General features: G+C 37.6%; 1 protein-coding gene across 3 annotated transcripts in view; it reads left to right on the top strand.

Moving 5' to 3' along the window:
* The window catches only part of LOC110465124 (Ca(2+)/calmodulin-responsive adenylate cyclase-like), a 72482-nt gene extending 53000 nt beyond the window's left edge, over window positions 1-19482 (top strand). For all 3 annotated transcript variants that reach the window (XM_021520727.1, XM_021520724.1, XM_021520726.1), the window contains exons 7-21: window positions 4403-4561; window positions 6219-6360; window positions 6977-7159; window positions 7875-7927; window positions 8354-8495; window positions 9995-10092; window positions 10433-10517; window positions 10828-10923; window positions 11036-11295; window positions 11492-11732; window positions 12269-12415; window positions 12668-12766; window positions 13031-13151; window positions 14095-14219; window positions 14502-19482. In XM_021520727.1, coding sequence (XP_021376402.1) covers window positions 4403-4561; window positions 6219-6360; window positions 6977-7159; window positions 7875-7927; window positions 8354-8495; window positions 9995-10092; window positions 10433-10517; window positions 10828-10923; window positions 11036-11295; window positions 11492-11732; window positions 12269-12415; window positions 12668-12766; window positions 13031-13151; window positions 14095-14219; window positions 14502-17657 — 5107 coding nt within the window. In that variant the 3' untranslated portion in view covers window positions 17658-19482. The remainder of the gene's footprint in view (window positions 1-4402; window positions 4562-6218; window positions 6361-6976; window positions 7160-7874; window positions 7928-8353; window positions 8496-9994; window positions 10093-10432; window positions 10518-10827; window positions 10924-11035; window positions 11296-11491; window positions 11733-12268; window positions 12416-12667; window positions 12767-13030; window positions 13152-14094; window positions 14220-14501) is intronic.
* Window positions 19483-20398: the final 916 nt, after the last annotated feature.

The following is a 20398-nucleotide window of genomic DNA, read 5'->3' as shown; positions in this document are numbered from 1 at the left end:
GGATGCGGGGGTATTTTGGTTAGCCTCTGGATAACAATTACAGCTGTGTCCAATACCGAAATCCTGCCGCCAAGAGGTAAACATATTATTGTGCTTTTTGAGCGCTTCTTTTTCGTAGTATTACACTGTTGCGAGGAGTCAAAACTCTTATAAAACATTTAAGTGTTCTTTGGGTCATATCAGTGCGACTTCCATCCCGGTGACAAGGTATAGTTAGATAAATGTATACGAGTATAAGGTCGGCGCCAATGAATTTATCAAGGACCACCAGGACCACCAGTCCAAGATGAACCACTTGAACACAATAACGATACGAAGATAACAGATGAGAAATATACACTATGAGCAACAATGCATCTCCATTTTATCACAACTCATCTATAAACATTCTAATCCTTCGAAATCAAGTAACTTTGAAATAGTTATCATTATATTTGACATTCTTTATTAAATTCCAACCGACACATATCATATCAAAACACTTCAGAAATATCATAACAGTGTCTTATCACAATTGCATTCTTACTGGATACAACCTGCTCTTAATCCGTGGTCAGACCTGAAAATACACCTGGAACATATGGAATCTAACGGGACGCAATCCGAGGATACATAGGGGCAAAGCTCCATGTACACTTGGGGCTCATTTACAAAAATTCACAACAAGAGAGGTTATGTTAGTCATTTCTAAATACGATACGTATACACTATCATCGAGTTTCGGTGTAAGAAATGGAGAATTTACATACGGGACAGAACCAAGTCCCGCGAGCTACGGTTGGGGTGACTGGGCGCATTTGTTATGAAGCTTTATACAGAGTAACTAATCAGGACCAGCCCACACGCCTTTGAAAGCAGTGTTTATCCTTAAGTGTTTTACCTACCGTTACTTAGTGGAAGTCAAGCACCTCTCGAGACCTGGAATGAAAACAGAAAGTAGACAGCAGGCGAGCCATTGATGAAAAGAATCAAGCGTCTGTGATAGACACAATTTTCGAACGGAAAAAAGTTGAAAGAAAGATTCTATTTTCGTCTGACATTATGCACATACAATATCGTTTTGTATTCATCACTTTGAAAAAGATAGTTTTAATCATCAAACCATGTTTATGGGTCAGTTGAATTATCAAACAATATGTATAGGTTAGGATCCATACAGAACACAATAATTGCAGTATCCTTGCAAAGGAAATTGTTTGACGTCAGCGTCAGTATTTGTTTGACAGGTTATATGTATTGTGGTTCAATTTACTAGTATATTAACAGATCTGGACAAATGGTCGACTAAGATGTCACATTAACACCCAAGTGGTTGTTTGATATGGTGAAGATTCAGTTCAGTGGGTGTGAGATTGTAGTAGACTGGCTGTAGATTCTGAGATGTATAACATGACAACGTCGACATTACAATAGATAGGGTATTCCCATGTCAGACGTATATACCTCTATAATAAAGTATGTCTGAAGGACGGGTACACACCCTACTGTGACGGCCTACGGTGACGGCCTACACTACCAGACGTCCAGTCGTCCGCCGGTTTACATTCCTTCAGGGACGTCCCTGCGTTCTTTGTCAGACGTCCCGTTACTTCCCTACAATGATCTTCACTGTCTGCCAGAGGTCCAACGCGCATTCGTTTATCCATCATTCTTGTTTGCCTGTAAAGATATATTCTGGTATGTCGTTGTCCGTCGAGACAGGAGTTCATGGTAAAGCGTTTGCTAACAGGACGTTTTATTGTATGGCTTTGTCTGTCCGTTCTTTAACAGGTCATATCATGTCATAGCGTTGTTCTTCCTGTTGGTAACGGGATCATTTTAAGGTATGGCGTTGTCCGCATGTTCGTTATTGGGACGTATTGCGGTATGACGTTTCCCATCCGTTCGCTAACCGGAGGTATTGATGTATGGCGTTATGATGGTGTCCTTTCGTTCGTTAACGGGACGTATTTTGTTATGGCGTTGTCTATCCGCCCGTCCGTCGACTTCTCTGGACAACAACTCCCTCATTTTCCACTAAATTCTTTCAGTAACTAGTTCCTAAGTTTCCATACGCTTTGATACTTTGATTGATGTATCTTTACAGAGTTACTGACCCTGGACTTGAATCAATATGAATAGACAAATAGTCTCTCGGTTTGAAACTTGGCAAGGTCTAGGACCATCAAATGTCCCGCTATGTTTCGACAATCATGCAGAGACAGGCGTATTGTATACCCCTGTGGTACTTTTGTTATTTCTTTGGTTTAAGCGATAGCATAAAGAACCTTGGTATGTAGTACCTGACATCTTTACAGCGTCAGGTAAATGGTCATAAAGTACCTACATGGCCGCTACATACACAGATGAGAGAAATTACACTATTTCTGACACTACCTCTTAGGTCGTGAGGTATACTGAATCATAATTATCTGGACACGAGCCAGGGAAATTTGTTCTGTCTGACTTTTAAAGTCGGACGCTCCCACAATAAAAAATGAATTATTACGGTAGGTATATACACTGCTGTAAATCTGTTTGATGCGACTATTAATTAACGCTATAATATCTAACTCACCAAAGGCGCGTTGCTGGATACCAGATGTGGTACATATAAATCGTGGCTGTTGTCTATGTGGCTTTATAGTCAACAAAGTATGTCTGTGTGAGCCTTCAAACAGCGTACACAAATGATCATCGTTTGTTATGGTATGCCTTTGTTTTTACTTGTCATCAATGACCACAGCATATATTCCGGCATATTCCGGCTGGCTATATATACATACAAATTGTTAAACGCGTCCACATGTTAGATACGGAGAGTAATCTTTTGAGCGATGTTCCGTCCTTCGTTAGACTGTGAGGTTACATAATTGTATGGACATACCTAATTTCTTGCACTTGCAATTTCACTAAATAGTAACATACTATACAATAAATGAACAACAAGCTATTTTTATGTTTATAAGAATATATTCATAAAGCTATCAAATCTTTTTCCTGTTTCTACACACACAATACATATTATAACCATTCTCCTTTCCATAAAATATATTAGTTATAGAAGTTGATTTATTTCACTAATATGAGTTCATCACCCGTCATCTCCTTTATAGAATATACGGGTTACAGTGCACATGTATGTTCCATATGATATACTTTCATCGAAATGCTGTACAGACGACTTGTCTCGTCCCCCAAATTCTCATAAACTGATATATTAAGGATATTCTATGTTGAATAACAAGACTTCAAGAATGATTTCTTTAGTTCGTTTATCCTGATCACTACACTACAAAATTAAAAGACAAATGTGACGAATAAATAAGTCGAATTCCAATTTCCCATGTACTGATATGTTAAGGATATTTTATCAGAGTTGATAACATAACTTCAAGAAGTATTCGGCATTTCTTTTATCCTGGTCACCTCACCACCAAATGCTATCTGACGACTTGAATATTACGATACCTTTCTCCACTGCTTAAGGAGTTCGTATAATGCCATTGAATCGCCACTCAAAAGCTCTTCTATGTGTCTTAATTTCCTGAATAAATGTGACCTGGTCAACACCAGTATAATCATTAGTCTATAATACTTCCAGGAAAACTGATCCCGTTCGTCACCATAAAGCATTCCATCAGCATCTGTCTGTCAGACGATGTTCCGCCATTACCGAAATCGGATGTTTACGCTCCACGAGATGATTTTCACAACATGACTTTATAGGTTCATATTTTTGGGGTTTCGTTCGAAGGAGATCGGTTGCTTAACACGAACAAGCAGTATCTACTCGGCAATATAATTGCTTATTAGCCGGCGACTCTGTCTTGAACACATCATACGGAATCCAACCGAGTTTTGTTTTATTTTAGTTTTTTTTATGGTTTTAAGACTGTAATCTTGATTTGTTCCATCCATCTTTGTCTGTCTGTATCCTGTCAATGAGGCCATCACTGTAAAAACGAACACATGACTCACTTCTCTGTCCTTCCAGATAACCTTCATTTAATTCAGTAGGACTTAAATTCCACATGGTTGAAAGTTCACGAGTTTAAACATGCTTTATCAAAACACATGCTATAACAATAAACATGCTATAACAAAACACATGCTATACCAATAAACATGCTATAACAATAAACATGCTATAACATTAAACATGCTATAACAAAACACACGCTATAACAAAACACATGCTATAACAATAGACATGCTATAACAATAAACATACTATAACAAAACACATGCTATAACAATAAACATGCTATAACAATAAACATGCTATAACAAAACACATGCTATAACAATATAGTGTGGTTTCAACATAGGACTTTTAACCTACCACGCACCAAAAAAAATCCTAAAGTATCGATTTTTAGTTGCATGAATTATTACTCAGTTTACTTCTTGTTTGTTGTAGTTCTGTTTGTGAAACCAGTGATGCACGACTGAACATGCGCGTTGGTCTCCACACCGGAAGGGTGTTGTGTGGTGTTCTGGGATTGAAGAAATGGCAATATGACGTTTGGAGTAATGACGTCACGCTGGCAAACCACATGGAATCTGGAGGCATTCCTGGGTATGTTACATTTAGCGTCGAAAGCAAAGTTCGTTAAGAGGTTTAATAATTATAACATTACTTTTGATTGAATCGTTTGTCTCTCACTCATGAGAAACGTCAGGAAAAGGATACACCGTAGTGCGTTGATAAATCTGGTAGGTATTCCCATTTATTTTTATTCTCAGCCAAACTTCTAATACAAACACATTAGATCTTACATACAATTTAGAAAATGATTCCAACATTTCCAATCGTAAAACTGATTTTTGCAAGTGTACTTCAAAACGTTGATGTGGTCCGATTTATATTGACTTAAATTATTTTATTTAAAATCGATTTATTTTACAAGTCCATTGACTTATATGAATCACTCATGTTTACTCGCCGGGATGTAAGCGTAGATGGTTCAAATGTGTTCATACCATGTGAGGCATCAGCAGTCATTAACAGTCAGAAACATTTAACATAGTCTACCATCAATGTCATCTAGAGCATGACATACGGTAGACAGACCATAATAATTATCATTTTCCCATTACAATGCTTTAGGTACAGAACCTTATAGTATACATATATCTATAAAGTCAGTGTGTATTCTATATATTATTACTGAAAGGTCCACACAGTATAGGTATCTGCCATTAACATGTGTCGCTGATTCACTTTGACAGACTTACCTGTTTCGCTTTGTCGGAACATGCTAATGAATGAACGGTTAGCATCATCGTAATATACAAACGAACGGCACTAGTGTTTCAGTATATCAAACGCATTCATTTTCATATCTATCTGTGTATAAGAACAAAGAAGTAGTTCGTTGTGTTTGACCTCCCCACAACTTAGTGTTAAAGTCAAAAGGCAGTTATTTGCTTTGTTTACCTTGCCGATGTTACTATTAGTTCGACATATATGTATGCATAATCAAGACAGTAGTTAATATGTTGGTCCTCTCTGATATCCTGATATCTGTAACGACGAAAGTTGTTCCCTAACTGTGACATATAAAAGCATAAATAAGAAACATGTATTTTCAATATGTTGGTCCTATCTAGTGTTAATTTTGAAAAAAGCATAATTGAGAAAGTACGTCTTCCCTGGTAGAGATCATGACATATATTGGTTTATTGATAAAACACTAGTATATCATCCTCGATATCCAGGTGCTACGCTCACTTTCGCTCTCTGCACCGCTGGAATTTGTCATAGCAAATTGAAGGAACGAAGATAGCTGTGTGATTGGTCTCATGTAAAAAAAAACCTGACCAATCGCTAGGTTGATACCTGTCCTTTGACGATCACAAAGGAGAGACACCCGACTTGAATGCATGTCAACTTTTACCGTTACGTGACCGCGAGATTCTTTGATGTATATCAAACGATCGAACTAGTCTCCTTGTCTCATCAAGAAAGTGGGGCACACTGAGCCTTCAATTTTGCTATGACGTATTCCAGGGGTTAAGAGAGCGAACGTGAACGTAAACCCTGGATATCGAGCCTCTGGAGTATTCGTTATACTTGTTAAAAAAAAGCCACTTCCGGCATTAATTGGGTTATCATTTCATAATGTTGTTTTTCCATTGCATCAACTGGTAGTGTTCGTTATGATTGTACTTTTAATTAAACATATATAGATATCTATACAAAATAAATACCTGATTGTGTTGGCGTTCATCAGACGTGTTCACCTGACCAGGGAGACCCTGAACCACCTAGACGACTCGTACGAGGTGGAGCCTGGTAATGGCGGAGATCGAGACCCTTTCCTCCGTGAACATGGCGTTCAGACCTTTCTCATTAAGGATGTGCATCCCCGCAGGGTAGGGCCTCGCGTCACTATACTGATCACGTGTTAACTTACTATTAAAATCAAAATAAAATATGTCAACAGATCTGATATAAAATGAACAATATGATTCTATACTTAAAGAACAAACATGATAATATCATATTTATACATAATTGTAAAACCTTGCATAAAACAAATGTAATTCGTCATAATTGAAAAAGGCAAATAATTTTTGATTTCAAGAAAAAAAATGTTGAAAAGTTAGAGGTTGATTAAGCAACGTTCATTTTTAATTACATAATTGTAAAGTCATTCATGAAAAAGCCGTATTTTGTCATTGTTGTTCATTTTAAATTAATTCGGTGAATATGAAAACTAAAAGGCAGATTGATTTTTATTATTTTGCCTAATGCTACCCGGTATTCATATCTTAATTTGAATTGATATCATATTACACATTAAGTATATTTAAAAGATAAAGTTACCACGTAATTAATGCATTTTATATCTGCTTTTTAATAAATGAAAAGAAAAACGAAGAAAATATTCAGAATTCAACCTTTAACTGAGACGAAGGATGTTTCATGACAATGGACAGAGAATAATTTGAATAACTTTGTGCACATGATATGTTCATTCCAATGCAGGTTCCGAGCCGGTTCCTGGACAAGAATCTTGAAAATGTTAAACCAAAGCGTCTATCGTTCCGTAATGTATCCAACTGTGTCGTGAGACTGATGCAGTCCGTCAGGTTTAACGCCGAGATCCCCTTCTCCAATGTTCTTACTCCTTCTAACGAAGAGGCCAAAAAACTGCCGGGCAACGCTTTTGTAAGTTTATCAATTTACAGAGGCTTTTCTAAATATGGAAATTGTTAAACATTCATTGAAGTATGTTTATTAACTGTCGACCAAAGTGACGGTCTTGTGTAAATTTGAATTATCTTGGTTAACAAATGTGAGATTTGCATGCGGTTCTCGTATTTGGCCAAACGGAAGGAGGTTTGCGGGATAAATGGATAGACCAGGTATTATTAAGGTACTACTACATTACACGATGAAATTGTATTATTTAGTCACTAATGGAAATGAATTAAGATATTCACAACCAAACATCGTTTGTTGTACAGTAGTAGTACTATCCATGCTGAGAGGCACTGAAAAAACGAGCTATATACAATATAACATAAAAGATATAATAATGCGTAACTTACAGTATTTGCAACCAATAAAAGTAAATGAACTCATATTGTTTTGATAAATGTTAGGGAGATCAAATAGATGATATTTAAGATATTATATATTGCAAAGATAACTATTGCAAGTTCATTTTATTTTTCAAATGAGGATCTCTGCTAACATAAACTTAAGTCTCCATCGATCAGGACATACAACAAAAGGCAACCATCACAGTATTCTCGGACTGGAGATAAAAGAGATTAAGGCGATAACTGAGCTGATGACAGGAACTTAAATGAATTTCTATTGTTTTATCAAAATTTGCTTACCGCTGCAAAAACATTTTTCTAATGTTACATTTCTACAGAGCCCGTTCGGTTATTCTGTAACAGACAAACGCCGAAAACCGTTAAAGGAAAGGTACGTACGGAGCTGATTCAACGGGGAATGACGTCAGAAAATTGTGGTCTGTTAAACTCAAAGTTTAGGAAAATATCAAGCAATGTATTGTCTATGGGAAATCTTAGACTTGAGGAAATCTCAAGAGTTGAGATGTTTTATACAAGTGGGCCATCATCTTAATCTAACCCTAAAGACAGATAGACAGCTTTGTGAATATAATAGGATTGGTATCAACATCATTTTATATAGCTTAGTTTATAATATGATATTTTTATTGTTTCCTATTAATTTAAACAGTTTCATATGATACATGGTACAGGTTAACATTTTAATGGACAGTTTCGTCTGCTGACCTTATTTAAGCCACAGTTATTTTAATTGATGATTTTACCGTTAAATAAAATGAGTCAAGAAGAGTTCAATAAACTGTTCCTCACTCTGCAGACATTCCAACAAGCCTGCCTTGGAGGACCGAGCCAACAAGTATCTGGCCACCGCCCTGATGGCCCGCAGTGTCGATAAGGAGAAAAGGGACCACGTCAACTTCCTCACACTTAGGTTTAAAGAGTCCCCCATAGAAAAAAGGGTATGTATGGCCTGTAGTTTGAGGGGACAATGACAGTATTCTGTTTGCAACTTATTATAATCTATGAATAGGACTCAACCTTTGTATATTATTACTCTGTGTATGTAAAAGATGAGAGTAAGTGTCTGCCCCGCAGAGGTTTCTTACTTCGAATTATACACAAAGAAGGAGATTGCTTCTGTAGATAGAGTAATGCCATATTTTGAAGGGGACGTTTACGTCAGACCAGCCCAAAACGAATTAAACAAGTTTGATGTATTTCTAAAATAATAATTTAGTTTGTCTTGGAAGGTTTAAAGTCGCCCCAATACGAACAGATATGTTCGCTTTAGTGTTTTTAAGAAACCCAAGACGCTATGTACAGCTCTGACTATAAATTAATACCACATTGTTTTGTTTAGAAATTGTATTAACAGATATGTCATTAGTTAGAGAAACAAAAATATGGAATACGTTCGATTAGTTTTGGATTTCCGATTAGTTTTGGATTTCCTCACTACCAGGTATGCCTTGGATCATTCCTTAACTAATATTGTGTATAGTATTCCTTAGTTTTGATTACTGCAACAATAATAATAAGAGTGCTGTGATCCATTAATTTGCAGAATAATCTTGCCAATTATTTCAAATTCCCACTTTTTTCGTCGACGTCTTCTTGTCATTTGTGTTTCATGTGACCAATATGATTTGGATTAGGTTCATGTCAAGAATATTTCCGCACCACTACTGGGTGCTAAAATAGTTTTAAGCTCATCGAATTATAACGGGAAAAAAGAACGTCTGAAAGATATATCCTTTTCAGAGAACACAAAACATTCGGAAACCGTCTTAAATTGTTTCGAATCTATCCTTTGGTATCGGCCGTGGTATTTCAGTGAGATAGCACTATAAAGTCCGCGCTATCACAAGAGTGCAAGCACGCCAACATACCCTGTCTCCTACATACACGCACGCAAGCACGCATACACTACACACATGGAGGCACGTCCTTCAACGACATTAACTGTTAATAGGACCTTAAACAAAATTAAACCTAACCAAACGGTTTAAAATTCCCTACCTTTATCATTAATCAGTAGAACGCTTATTGATGTTTGCAGTAGATTCGTACAAATTTAGAAAAACGATTCATAAAACTTTTCAATATTTCTGATAGTACTTGTTTACACATTAATATATTTTTGTCTTCCTATAAATCGATGAAATTAATTTCTCGTCTTTAACTAAAAAGAACTAAACCCTATCAAACTGTTCGTAATTTTCTTTTTAGCCGAGATAATTTATTTCAGTTTAACACATATTTGACGATTTTTGTCCAACAAATATGTTTTAATTAGTTAATTCTGTGTATTTTTAATTTAATATATATGTGACCTTAATTTCTGAATAAAACAATGTACTTTTCTAATACATGTTTTTTGTGTTGGGATACCCTGTATCAAATAAAACGTGTCAGACCTAAATTGTTCCATGGTTATGTTTTCTGTTGTTCCGTACAGTACCAGGCCACTGAGGACCGCGCATTCAGCAGTAGTATGATGTGTGCTCTGGTCATGTTAATGTGTACAGCCGGACTCCAAATTGTCATCCTTCCAAGGTATGTCTTATATTTTCAGTGTGCATCAGTGCTGCTCAGGATCACTTTATGTCCAAATGCTATTCATGCGTCATAATCAAGTGTTCTTAATGAATTATATTCATAAACACGTGTTAACAACCGTTTTACACCTATTATGTAGACTTTTGAAGTACACGTTGCTTCATGTGTTTTATATCTCATCATTTTGATGTGATTTTATGTAATTTCAAATGTAATGAAACCTGTAATCTTCAGTTAAAGAGGAGGGTGGGCTCGTTCATTCAATAAGTTTAATTGAATTAATGCAAATGGTGTAATTGATGTTTGAATAGTGTCAATTAAACCTACACATTAACAGGACGTTGCTGCTACTGATGTTGTTCCTGGCTTCCTTCTGCTGGATCGCGATTGTCCTGATGCTCATCCTCAGTGTTAAACTTAGGGTAAGTGTCGGGGGGAGATCAATAATCTCGGCCTTATTTTAAACCTTCAGATTTGCTTGTCTACCTCTTCTGACGACATAATGTATATTTGTATCAATTTACCTTACCTTTGTTGACGCCTACGTCACACATTTGTTCTATTTTATTTAGTTAAATTTACTGTCACGTTATTGTTATACGCTGTACATTATAACAGTTTTATTTTGTTTGACATGATTTCTGACGCTAATGGTATGTGTCCGTTATATCATGAATACTTCTCGTCATCATATTTGAATAATAATTCTTTTATGTATTTTTCCTATCACAGTGCACTCCATTCGACATTCGGAAATCCTCGGGATTGCGGCATTTCACAATGATTACGACCATTGTATTAGTATATGCAACATCGCAAATAAATGTGGTAAGTTATCGTTTTTTCGTTTTTTCTTGTGACAAAAACATTGAATTGGTTCTGTTAATAGAAAAAAGCATTGTAAAAACACCTGTATTCCTTATCTTGTTCTATTTTACAGTTTTGCTGTCGGGACGCCATTGGATATCGGACGCTTATAAGCGTAAATTTCATCCAAATGTTAGACGAGGAACATCTCACGTGCTCAATCCCGCCATACATTTTCCTAAGTTGTATAGTGGGTTACGTCTGCGTGTCTATTTTTCTCAAGCTAGCCGCTCTGATCAAGTTCATACTGATGGCAATCATGGCGACTGTATTTATAGTAGCGATGGAGCTCACACATCGTGGACTCTTTGATGGATTTGATCTGCAGGCAAGGCAAGTGTTTTCATTTCATAACAAGCCATGAAATATAATTTACCTACCATCGGTGTTAACACAGCAAAATTGGGAACAAATCAGCCTGATAGAACTTAATGACAACAATACCGCAGCTGATGTTCAGTAATAATGCAATCATTTTATGTGCATTTCAAATTAAAGATAGAAACTACAATAAGTTTTTTGATTACAGGCCGGTGATTCCAACCCATGTGATCGGTATCGTTGTCTTGGTAGCCTTCATGGTGATGCTGTACCTTCAGGGGCGACAGCAGGAGTGGACGGCCCGGTTAGATTTCCTGTGGAAGACCACAGCCACGAGGGAAAAGATTGGGATGACGGAACTCCAAGATAATAACCGACAGATTCTGTGTAACCTGCTTCCAGCTCACGTGGCTGCTCACTTCATCGACACTCAGACAAAAAGTCACATGGTAGGTTTTAACCTGGAAACCTCAAATGTATACAGAATCTTTTATGACGTAATCCTGTGTCTTTTTCTCATTACTCGCATTTATAATCTACACGTTTCGTCGAGTATGGTCAATGATTAATAAAACTCAAGAAGGTTCTATAAAAAAATATAATAAGTCCTTCAGAGTTGAATATTTAATTCCCCATCCGCTCTATATTAATACTATGAATGTTTATGATGGAATGGAAGTGGTGAAACATTTAACAGTCATATGTTAACATCTTACCACGTGCTACAACCCTTATCAGGATGTGCATGATATGTTTTCAGTTCAATTAATTGTTTAAAGAGTCTTGTCAACAAAACTGACCAATCTCCTGTCCATCACCACATAACTAACAAGTTTCCTCGTGACTATTAACATAACTCTTACATGTTAAGCGCATTGTGGTATAATATACTCTTTATTTTATTTGATAATTTTAAAATGATAAATGTTGTGAGCATGCGCTTTTAATTTTAAGTATATGGAGATCAATTTGTATTCCATTTCAGGAGTTGTATAGTCAACAATACCCAAAGGTTGGAGTGTTCTTCGCATCCATTCCAAACTTCTCGGACTTCTACATTGAACTTGTTGCAAACAATCAAGGGATCGAGTGTTTGAGGGTTCTGAACGAAATAATCGTTGACTTTGACGAGGTATGACATAGGTGTCATAGAGATGTATCTAACTTAATGTGAACTGATTGTATTGAATAGATATCTAATCAAAGCAAAATTATCAGTTAAAAGGAAATTGACACAAAGTAAGATTTCTCTATATAATATCTAAATTATCAGAAAATGTTTATTACTCATAGTCATTGAAAAGAGTTCAGTGAAAAGGTCATTATAAAAACCTCTCACAGCTACTTGTTTATGGGGTTATTAATTATTTGTTCTGTTCTACAGTCTCTTAACGAGCCCCGGTTTCGAGGAATAGACAAGATAAAGACAATTGGCAGTACCTACATGGCCGCCGTGGGCTTAATGCCGGACATGATGATACAGGTAGGAAGGGGAGTAACTCTAAAATAAATTATTTTGTGCAGCAACAGGTGAACTATGAACTGAAGCTAAGAAATGTCACTGATGTATCGGATAAAATATCTGGTTTGCAATTATTGGCGGATTCATGGGGATTAAGGGTGGTCTAAAGCACAGAATAATTCTCTAGATCTGCTACTGAGAATGTCTTTTATTATCTTATAAAACGTTCGTCACATTATTGAAACAATATTTGTACTAAGCAATACCAACCTTTATATCCCACAGCCGGACAGTGAGGTATCAATGATACATTACCTAGGACTGCTGGTCGAATTTATATTTATAATGAAAGAAAAACTCAAGGTTATCAACGAAAATTCCTATAACAACTTCATGCTCAAAACAGGTGAGTGCACAGCTAATTTTTTTTTTTTTTTTTTTATTTCGAATTTTTTTCTTCAAAATAAGCCTGACGTGATGACGAAATATGTGTGCATGGTAAAGTGTGCTTTAATTTGTTGTATATAATGTGGTCACATATTTACCAGATGTACTAGTTTGTATGATAATCTATAATAAGGATACCATTGGCTAGCAAGAGTGTCCCAGGTGGTAATGATACATATTTATGGAAAGCCGTCTGTTTTATTTGTAATATTTATAGCTAGTCTTATTTTTATAGGTAAACTGTGTAGTTAGTCGTATGTTAATGCGTAAATGTTTATTATTATTGGTATGGTTAATCGGTAAATATTTAGTTATTCGTATGTTATATCGGTACAAAGATATAGTGATAGGTGATATAAATTCATGTGTTAGTGGTACAGTTGTGTTGACTCTCTGTTATACAAGTACAAAGTTACATTGATAGGTGATATAAATTCATGAGTCAGTGGTACAGTTTTGTTGACCCTTCAGTATTCTCTTGTTGTTTATTATTAGATACATTTAGTTAACGGTATATGAATTAATTCTACATTTATAGCTGCACGCCATATACGTACATGCTTATATTTAGGCGTTTTGTATATTCATGTTGATAGTTTTTTGTACTAATGGGTAATATAGTTACATATTTATATGGCTAATACATATTTGATATAGGTAATGAAGGTACGTATATGTTTTAGCTGTTTGCGATATATACACGTGTTTAAATTGAGTATAATTTATAGATACATGTTCCTAGTTACTCAAAGGCGATATAGGTACATATTATATCTAGTCATATCTGTAAGATTATTGTTTTGATTATTGTTGTAAATGAATGTAAATAAAAAATGATTTATTTTATAATTATAAAAAAGTTATTACAACTTATATTAATCACTCTTCCTATGTTGATGTAGGTATGAACATCGGACCTGTGGTAGCTGGAGTGATAGGGGCGAGAAAACCCCAGTACGATATCTGGGGCAATACTGTTAACGTGGCAAGTCGAATGGAAAGCACTGGGAAACTCGATCATATACAGGTAATATCTATTGTTTCATAATCCATGTTTAAATAAACAATGCCCTGGTTACTCTTCATCCGTGGATTTATATGCACATGAATTAATAACAGATTTGCCATGGAGGTAATTTCCGTATGAGTTATATAATGCCAGCTTTCTTGGATACTAATAATCCACAACTAGTACCTAGCAAATTGTGACGTGGTCCGAGAATTATTTGTTTAGCATAATTTTGGTCAATTTATCTGGTAGTTCCTATTGATTTTAATAATTTATCGCTTCTTTTTTTCTCATGATCAGGTCACGGAGGATGTCTACAATATCCTGAAGCATCAGTACGACTTCAAATGTAGAGGTCGAATCAAGGTCAAAGGAAAGGGGGAAATGGTCACCTACTTTCTGGTGGGTCGGAGAAGTATGGGGGTCTTACAGAATCCATCCTCTCCGTCTTTGTCATCGGGGAACCAGATGCTATTCCGACCTTCGTCAAGAGAATCATTCAATGGAAGTACGCTCAGTGGTGGATATGCGCAGCAGGAAACCCACCTAGGCGTAGCAAGAAACCAGAGTGGTCTTAGTTTGTCTTCTCAGGATAGCACGCAGCCGCGGGATGTTTCACGGAGCGAGTCCCTAAAGTCTCAGACAAGACTTGGCCTGGGGTATCCCGTGGCGGTTGGGGAGAGGCAGAATAGCCTGGACTCGTCTAAGGGTCTCCCAACACCACCCGGAAGTCTCAACAGGAAGCGATACAGCAGCACGAACACGAACGACAGCCCGAGAAACACGGCGCGGAAATCTGCAAATCATACTTTACCAACTTGTCTGACGGGTCACATTTCAGAAACGGAGACGGAATCTACGTATGGAGGCATTGATTCGCCAGAACTCCCTGTTGTACACTTCGCAAATAAAAAGTCTACAAACGTGCGACCTATTCATAATTCAATGTTCGATGGCTTGAAGGACGGGAACGGTGCGAATATGTCTTTTGAGCAATGTAGCAACGGACCACCTGCACCAATACCCAGGGGAAGATTTGGAGAGATACAAAATAGTCCGGCTAGTCCTTCCAAGGGGAGTAACAGCAATACAAGAAGCAACCATAGGTCATCTGCGCCCGTAGGTCAGATGTCACCCACGTCTTCTAATGGACAGCTGTCTCAGATGAGTCCGAGATACATGAGTCGTGGGATGTCGGATATTTATGAGGACGATTATGATGCTGCTAGTGCGGGTATATTTGTGAATATGGGAGTTAACAATGATGGATCAGTGAGGTCACGTGATTCTGCACCAACTAATATTCGCCGCAATCCTAGTAATCTGTCGAACTTGTCCCAGTCTTCTCACAATTCTGCTGATAGTAATAGTTCAAGGAAACGAATACAGCCACCACAGTATGCACAAGTACAACCTATCAGAAAACCATCAAAGGAGTCGAGTAGAGAGATGCACCCACCCCTTGCCACGTCGAAGCCGTGTCAGGTTGTCAACCCTACCGTTCCAATCATACGGCCTACACCCCTAGTTCTTTCCGGTCTAGCCCCGCCTATGAAGCACGCCATACGTCCAGCTCCTTGCCACCAACCGAGAAATGTTCAGAGTGTTCATTCTAGTCTGTATCCCAATAACATCCCAAATCTATATAATCCTCAAGATCTCTCACCGGAAGAAATTTCCCCGGAAAGTCGATTTATAATGTCGAACATTATGAAAGAGCTGGGAAAAGTGGTAGACCCCATGCAACCCAACAGACCGGGTCTAAAATCCGTCCAGAAGCAGTCTCCATTAGATAAGTTTCAGCCTCCGTCGCCTCCTCCAGAGGAAAAGTTTGTAACGGCGACGTACAGAGAACCACTTAGCCCTCAAAAAGCAACCACCACCTCCTCCCCACACCTGAGTCCGGTGGGTACGCCGACAAAGGCTGCTATGATGGAAAAGTCGCGACACGACTACGTACCACAACAATGCAGAACGTCTCCACCAACATGCTCTCCCCCTCCGCCACCTGTGCCTCCGAAACTTCTCGCAAAGGAGTCGCGTCGTAAGTCTTCCAGTTCCCGCACAAGTAGTAGCTCGTCCCAATCGACTCTAACCTCTACCTCCGCGCTTGTAGCTAACATTGATGGCAGGACGATGTCCATTCTGCCCAGTCCAGAGACCATACAGCAAACAGCAAACGTAGGAAATGCTCTGCCTTTGAGACGTATACCCTCCGATGCGACAAATGGACAACATTTGGACTCAAAACCACCCAGTGTCAGGAGGAGTAATTCTAGTCCTAAAATGAAGTCAATGGCATTACAGCCTGCGTTTCGACATATGGATTTCTTGTGTCCCGTTATTCATTCGGACGATGACATGGAATCAACTAGCTCTAAACAAATGAGTGAACATTCGTCGGTAGTATTGCTACAGCCGATAGAATTAAAGCTGTCTAGACCGGCGTTTGTCAAACAGCTATCTTTTCCTTCAGAGGGTGGGTACGAGCATTACACGCGCGCGTTTCTGGCTAACACCGATTTCATGGTGCCACATTTAGATAGAAACTTCTCGAGGTCGAGTGACACATTATGTAGCATACCGCGTGGACCGCCGACGCCCAAGTTTCCCATTCTTAGTAGCGCGGCATCCTCGTCCTTAACACAGCTGTTGCAAGAACTCGCGGCAGAGCGCCCAGTATCCTCGGACCTCGATAAACTCCGAATATCGGACCAGTCACAGGACAATAACTTGCAAGAAAATCGTGGTCAAACAAATGATGCAAAACACGTCCCGCACGGTAAGCCCCCAACTCACAATAACGGATCCGGGTCCAATGAACTCGCTATCCGACAAGGAGCATCGCGACATCAAGGAAATCCAAAACGGAAGTCAACAACCTCCACAACACCGGTTAAGAAACCAAGCCAGCTACCCATCATGGGAGACACTGCAAACAAAGCCCTAAATAGAAATGTGAATCCTTTCCAGGTTAAACGTCGAGGTCACGTGAATGCGCCTCCTAGACATTGCAGGAGCTTGGACTATATCCCTAGTGATCGAGAAGACTACGCGTCCTCCGCCGCGTCTTCCGCTTGTGGTAGTCCCAAATCAAAGCAACGGGCGCTTATGAACAACATAATGTATGCTAATAGAATAGAGCAATTCCTTTCGGGCAGGAACGCTCTAGGTCTAGAGAGTTTAAGCATTTCATCACTGGCGAGCAGCAGTGAAATATCGCGGAGTGATCCGGCCATCAATCTTGAAACCGGCTCTGTTGCTTACGAGTCGGAGTACGACAATTACAGGCCGGGTATGCTAAGTGATGATGACTTTTACGCCATGGAGCCCGTCAGTGACTTTGATATGGATATGTACGATGATATAGACATCGATAATGTGACAGTGAGTGATTCATATAGTCTAGATCTACCACTGCCATTACTGACGACAAAGAAGATCACAGATGTGTGACGCATAGCTTTGATCCTCGATCTACCAAGAGTAAGAATGTTATAGGTTTATTATTGAAAAATGTGATCTTCGATCAACCGCGATAAAAATACTCGAAGATAAAAGTGTGATATTCGATTTGTCACACCATAAAAAAAACATATTTATGACGAAGAGGTGTGATCTACCACGACATGCAAGAAAATGTATGTATGACAGTGCTATTGTCACATATGTGTTATCCCGGACCAACACGTGTTTGATCGTAAGTAGAATGTCTTAGCAAAATACTCATATTATGTCTTACTACAGTTGTGTTCATCATCATATGTACAATACTCGTTTGACGTGTGAAACTTTTAAGCTGCCACAAGAACGATATCATATTTGTGTTTCAAGTCTTCGGCATCGCGTGAGAAAGAATGAAGCTTATCTGAATCAGTTACATTTCCTCGATCTGATGTCATGCTTTTTGTAGGGAAACGTTTGAAAATAGTATGATGTGCATGTCAGTGGAATATTTAGTTCATTTCTTCGTTGTAGCAATTTAGCAGCTTCAATATGAATCGGTCAACAGAGGTGGCTATTCAAATATAAGGCTGAAATGTAATGGTGTCATAATGGTTTGGGTTGCATCTGTGAAAGTTTGAAAATATGTCATTGTTAAAAGGTTGATAACAGCAGTTGCTTTTTTTTAAAGATTGTATTGGATTTGAGAAAAATATGCAGACATTGTGAGTGACTTTGAGAAGTATCGTGTGGAAAGTGCTATATTGTTATTTATTGGATGCAGAAATCCATTATAACGATCGGTCAAGTGTATGAAGGACATTGAAAAGTATGAGGGTGCATACCCCTGATACTATGAAATTGCTACATGACAGGTGCTTGGTTCTATTAGAGGTTCCAGAATTATTTATTACATACGAGTGTTATTTGAATAATTTATTTTTGTAGGATGAATGCATTGTTAAACCTGACACAAACGCACGACGCCATTAGTATGGCTCTGTTTCAAAAACTGTATAATTATATTCATGTGATCATTATAGTAGCGATAGTGTTGACTACAAGTGTTTGGATGTGTTCAATGTGTGCTGCGATAACAGATGATTTCCTAGGCAGTGTCCTTTGTCGTTTCGCCTTGCCACCACTTGTTTATTATTTGCACACGGTAACTATTAGTGTTTCAAAACAATAATGATATTTAATGAACGATATTTAGCATGACATTTAAAATGGCCAAACAGTGAAACTTAGCCTTACCGACATCAACACCGTCTTGAATATTTGGTCAGACAGTTGGTAAAATAACATGGTATTGCAGGATTTCCATTAGAGTAAATGTCGAATATCATATGAAGTCAATAATCTCCGATGTAGGTGAAGTCAGATTTCACTGTAATCTAACGGATGTGCCATTGTTAACAGAATACAACGTGTAAGACAAAAAATAATTGTGAAAAGACTCGTGTAGCACAACCAAAAAAAAAGGTTTTGGTTGCGCTACGTGAATCTTTTTACAATCCATATTTACTAACATGAAGAAAATGTTTAGAAATATCCGACAAAAAATGATATTTAAAGATATCGATGGAAGTTTCAAAGTTGATAAAGGTACTATGATATTCAATTCGTTAATTTAAGTATATTATATCATCTTTGTCGTGTTTTTGTTCCCATAAAGGGTTTTACTTATACAAACATCTTTCATAAGTTCCTATTTATGAAATGGGTCTAAATGTGTGTCTGTCAAGGCGAACGTCGACATGACGAGGTCTTGCGTTTTATGCTGCCTAATCCTATCTGCCATGTACATATTGAGTAAAATTCGTTCCCACAGTTATCAGGTGTTTGCGTTTTATATTTAGAATTTAGAGGTATGTGATATGTATACCTCAACAACATCACAGCCGTTATTATATGGATATATGATCAAGTTCCATACTACGTAGTGAGGCTTTACATCCACAATTTTGATATACTAATTATTTAATATATAATTTTATAATCTCTACATTTTCATAAATTAACAAGATGAGAGAACACGAGAACATTATCATTAAGGTATATTGTAATGATATCGGAATATCAAATGTTCTGTAGTATACAGTTGTTTCAGCTTAGTGCCAAAACATAACGTGTCGGTGATGTTCGGACATTGAAACGAAAGTCTGTCAACTTTTCATCTGGAATGACATGTGCTGAAGTACGAAACTAATTTCACAGCAAACATGTTCGCCTTTATCAAAAGTTCATACTTTGTTTTGTGATATGTCCGTGAACATTTCTCACCTAAATGGAAATGTTTTTAATGAAAAAGTAAAGTAAAGAATCTTTCATTTATTCTCGGAAAAGAACATATGATCTATTATATACTGATGTAGCAGGAGAATGACGCTAGTTTACTGTCACTGTTGTGGTTCTTAGATTAAGTCAACTTTGAAACAACAACGATAGTACAGTACATTTTGCGCTAAAGAGCCGAGTGTGGCCGTTATATTTTTGCCTATCCTGTTAAATTTATATCGATATATCATATATGTGCGCTATCTTGCGAACATCGAGCATCAAGAAAACCTTTATTGTACATTTCATTGTGAAGTAAACAAGATATTCCCAGTAAAACGCCTGTTTGAAACCCCTCAAATCATTTGTAAATTTGCAAACAACATATTTCAATGCCTTCTTTACCCCTCTTTCTGAACATTTCATTGATGCGCTTCCCTATTATAATGCTAAGCATCCCCTTTTAACTTTAA

This window comes from Mizuhopecten yessoensis, unplaced genomic scaffold (assembly GCF_002113885.1).
Source record: "Mizuhopecten yessoensis strain PY_sf001 unplaced genomic scaffold, ASM211388v2 scaffold11057, whole genome shotgun sequence".
NCBI classification, from domain to species: domain Eukaryota; kingdom Metazoa; phylum Mollusca; class Bivalvia; order Pectinida; family Pectinidae; genus Mizuhopecten; species Mizuhopecten yessoensis.
The sequence above is the reverse complement of the archived record's forward strand: the minus strand, read 5'-3'. Positions and strand labels throughout refer to the sequence as shown.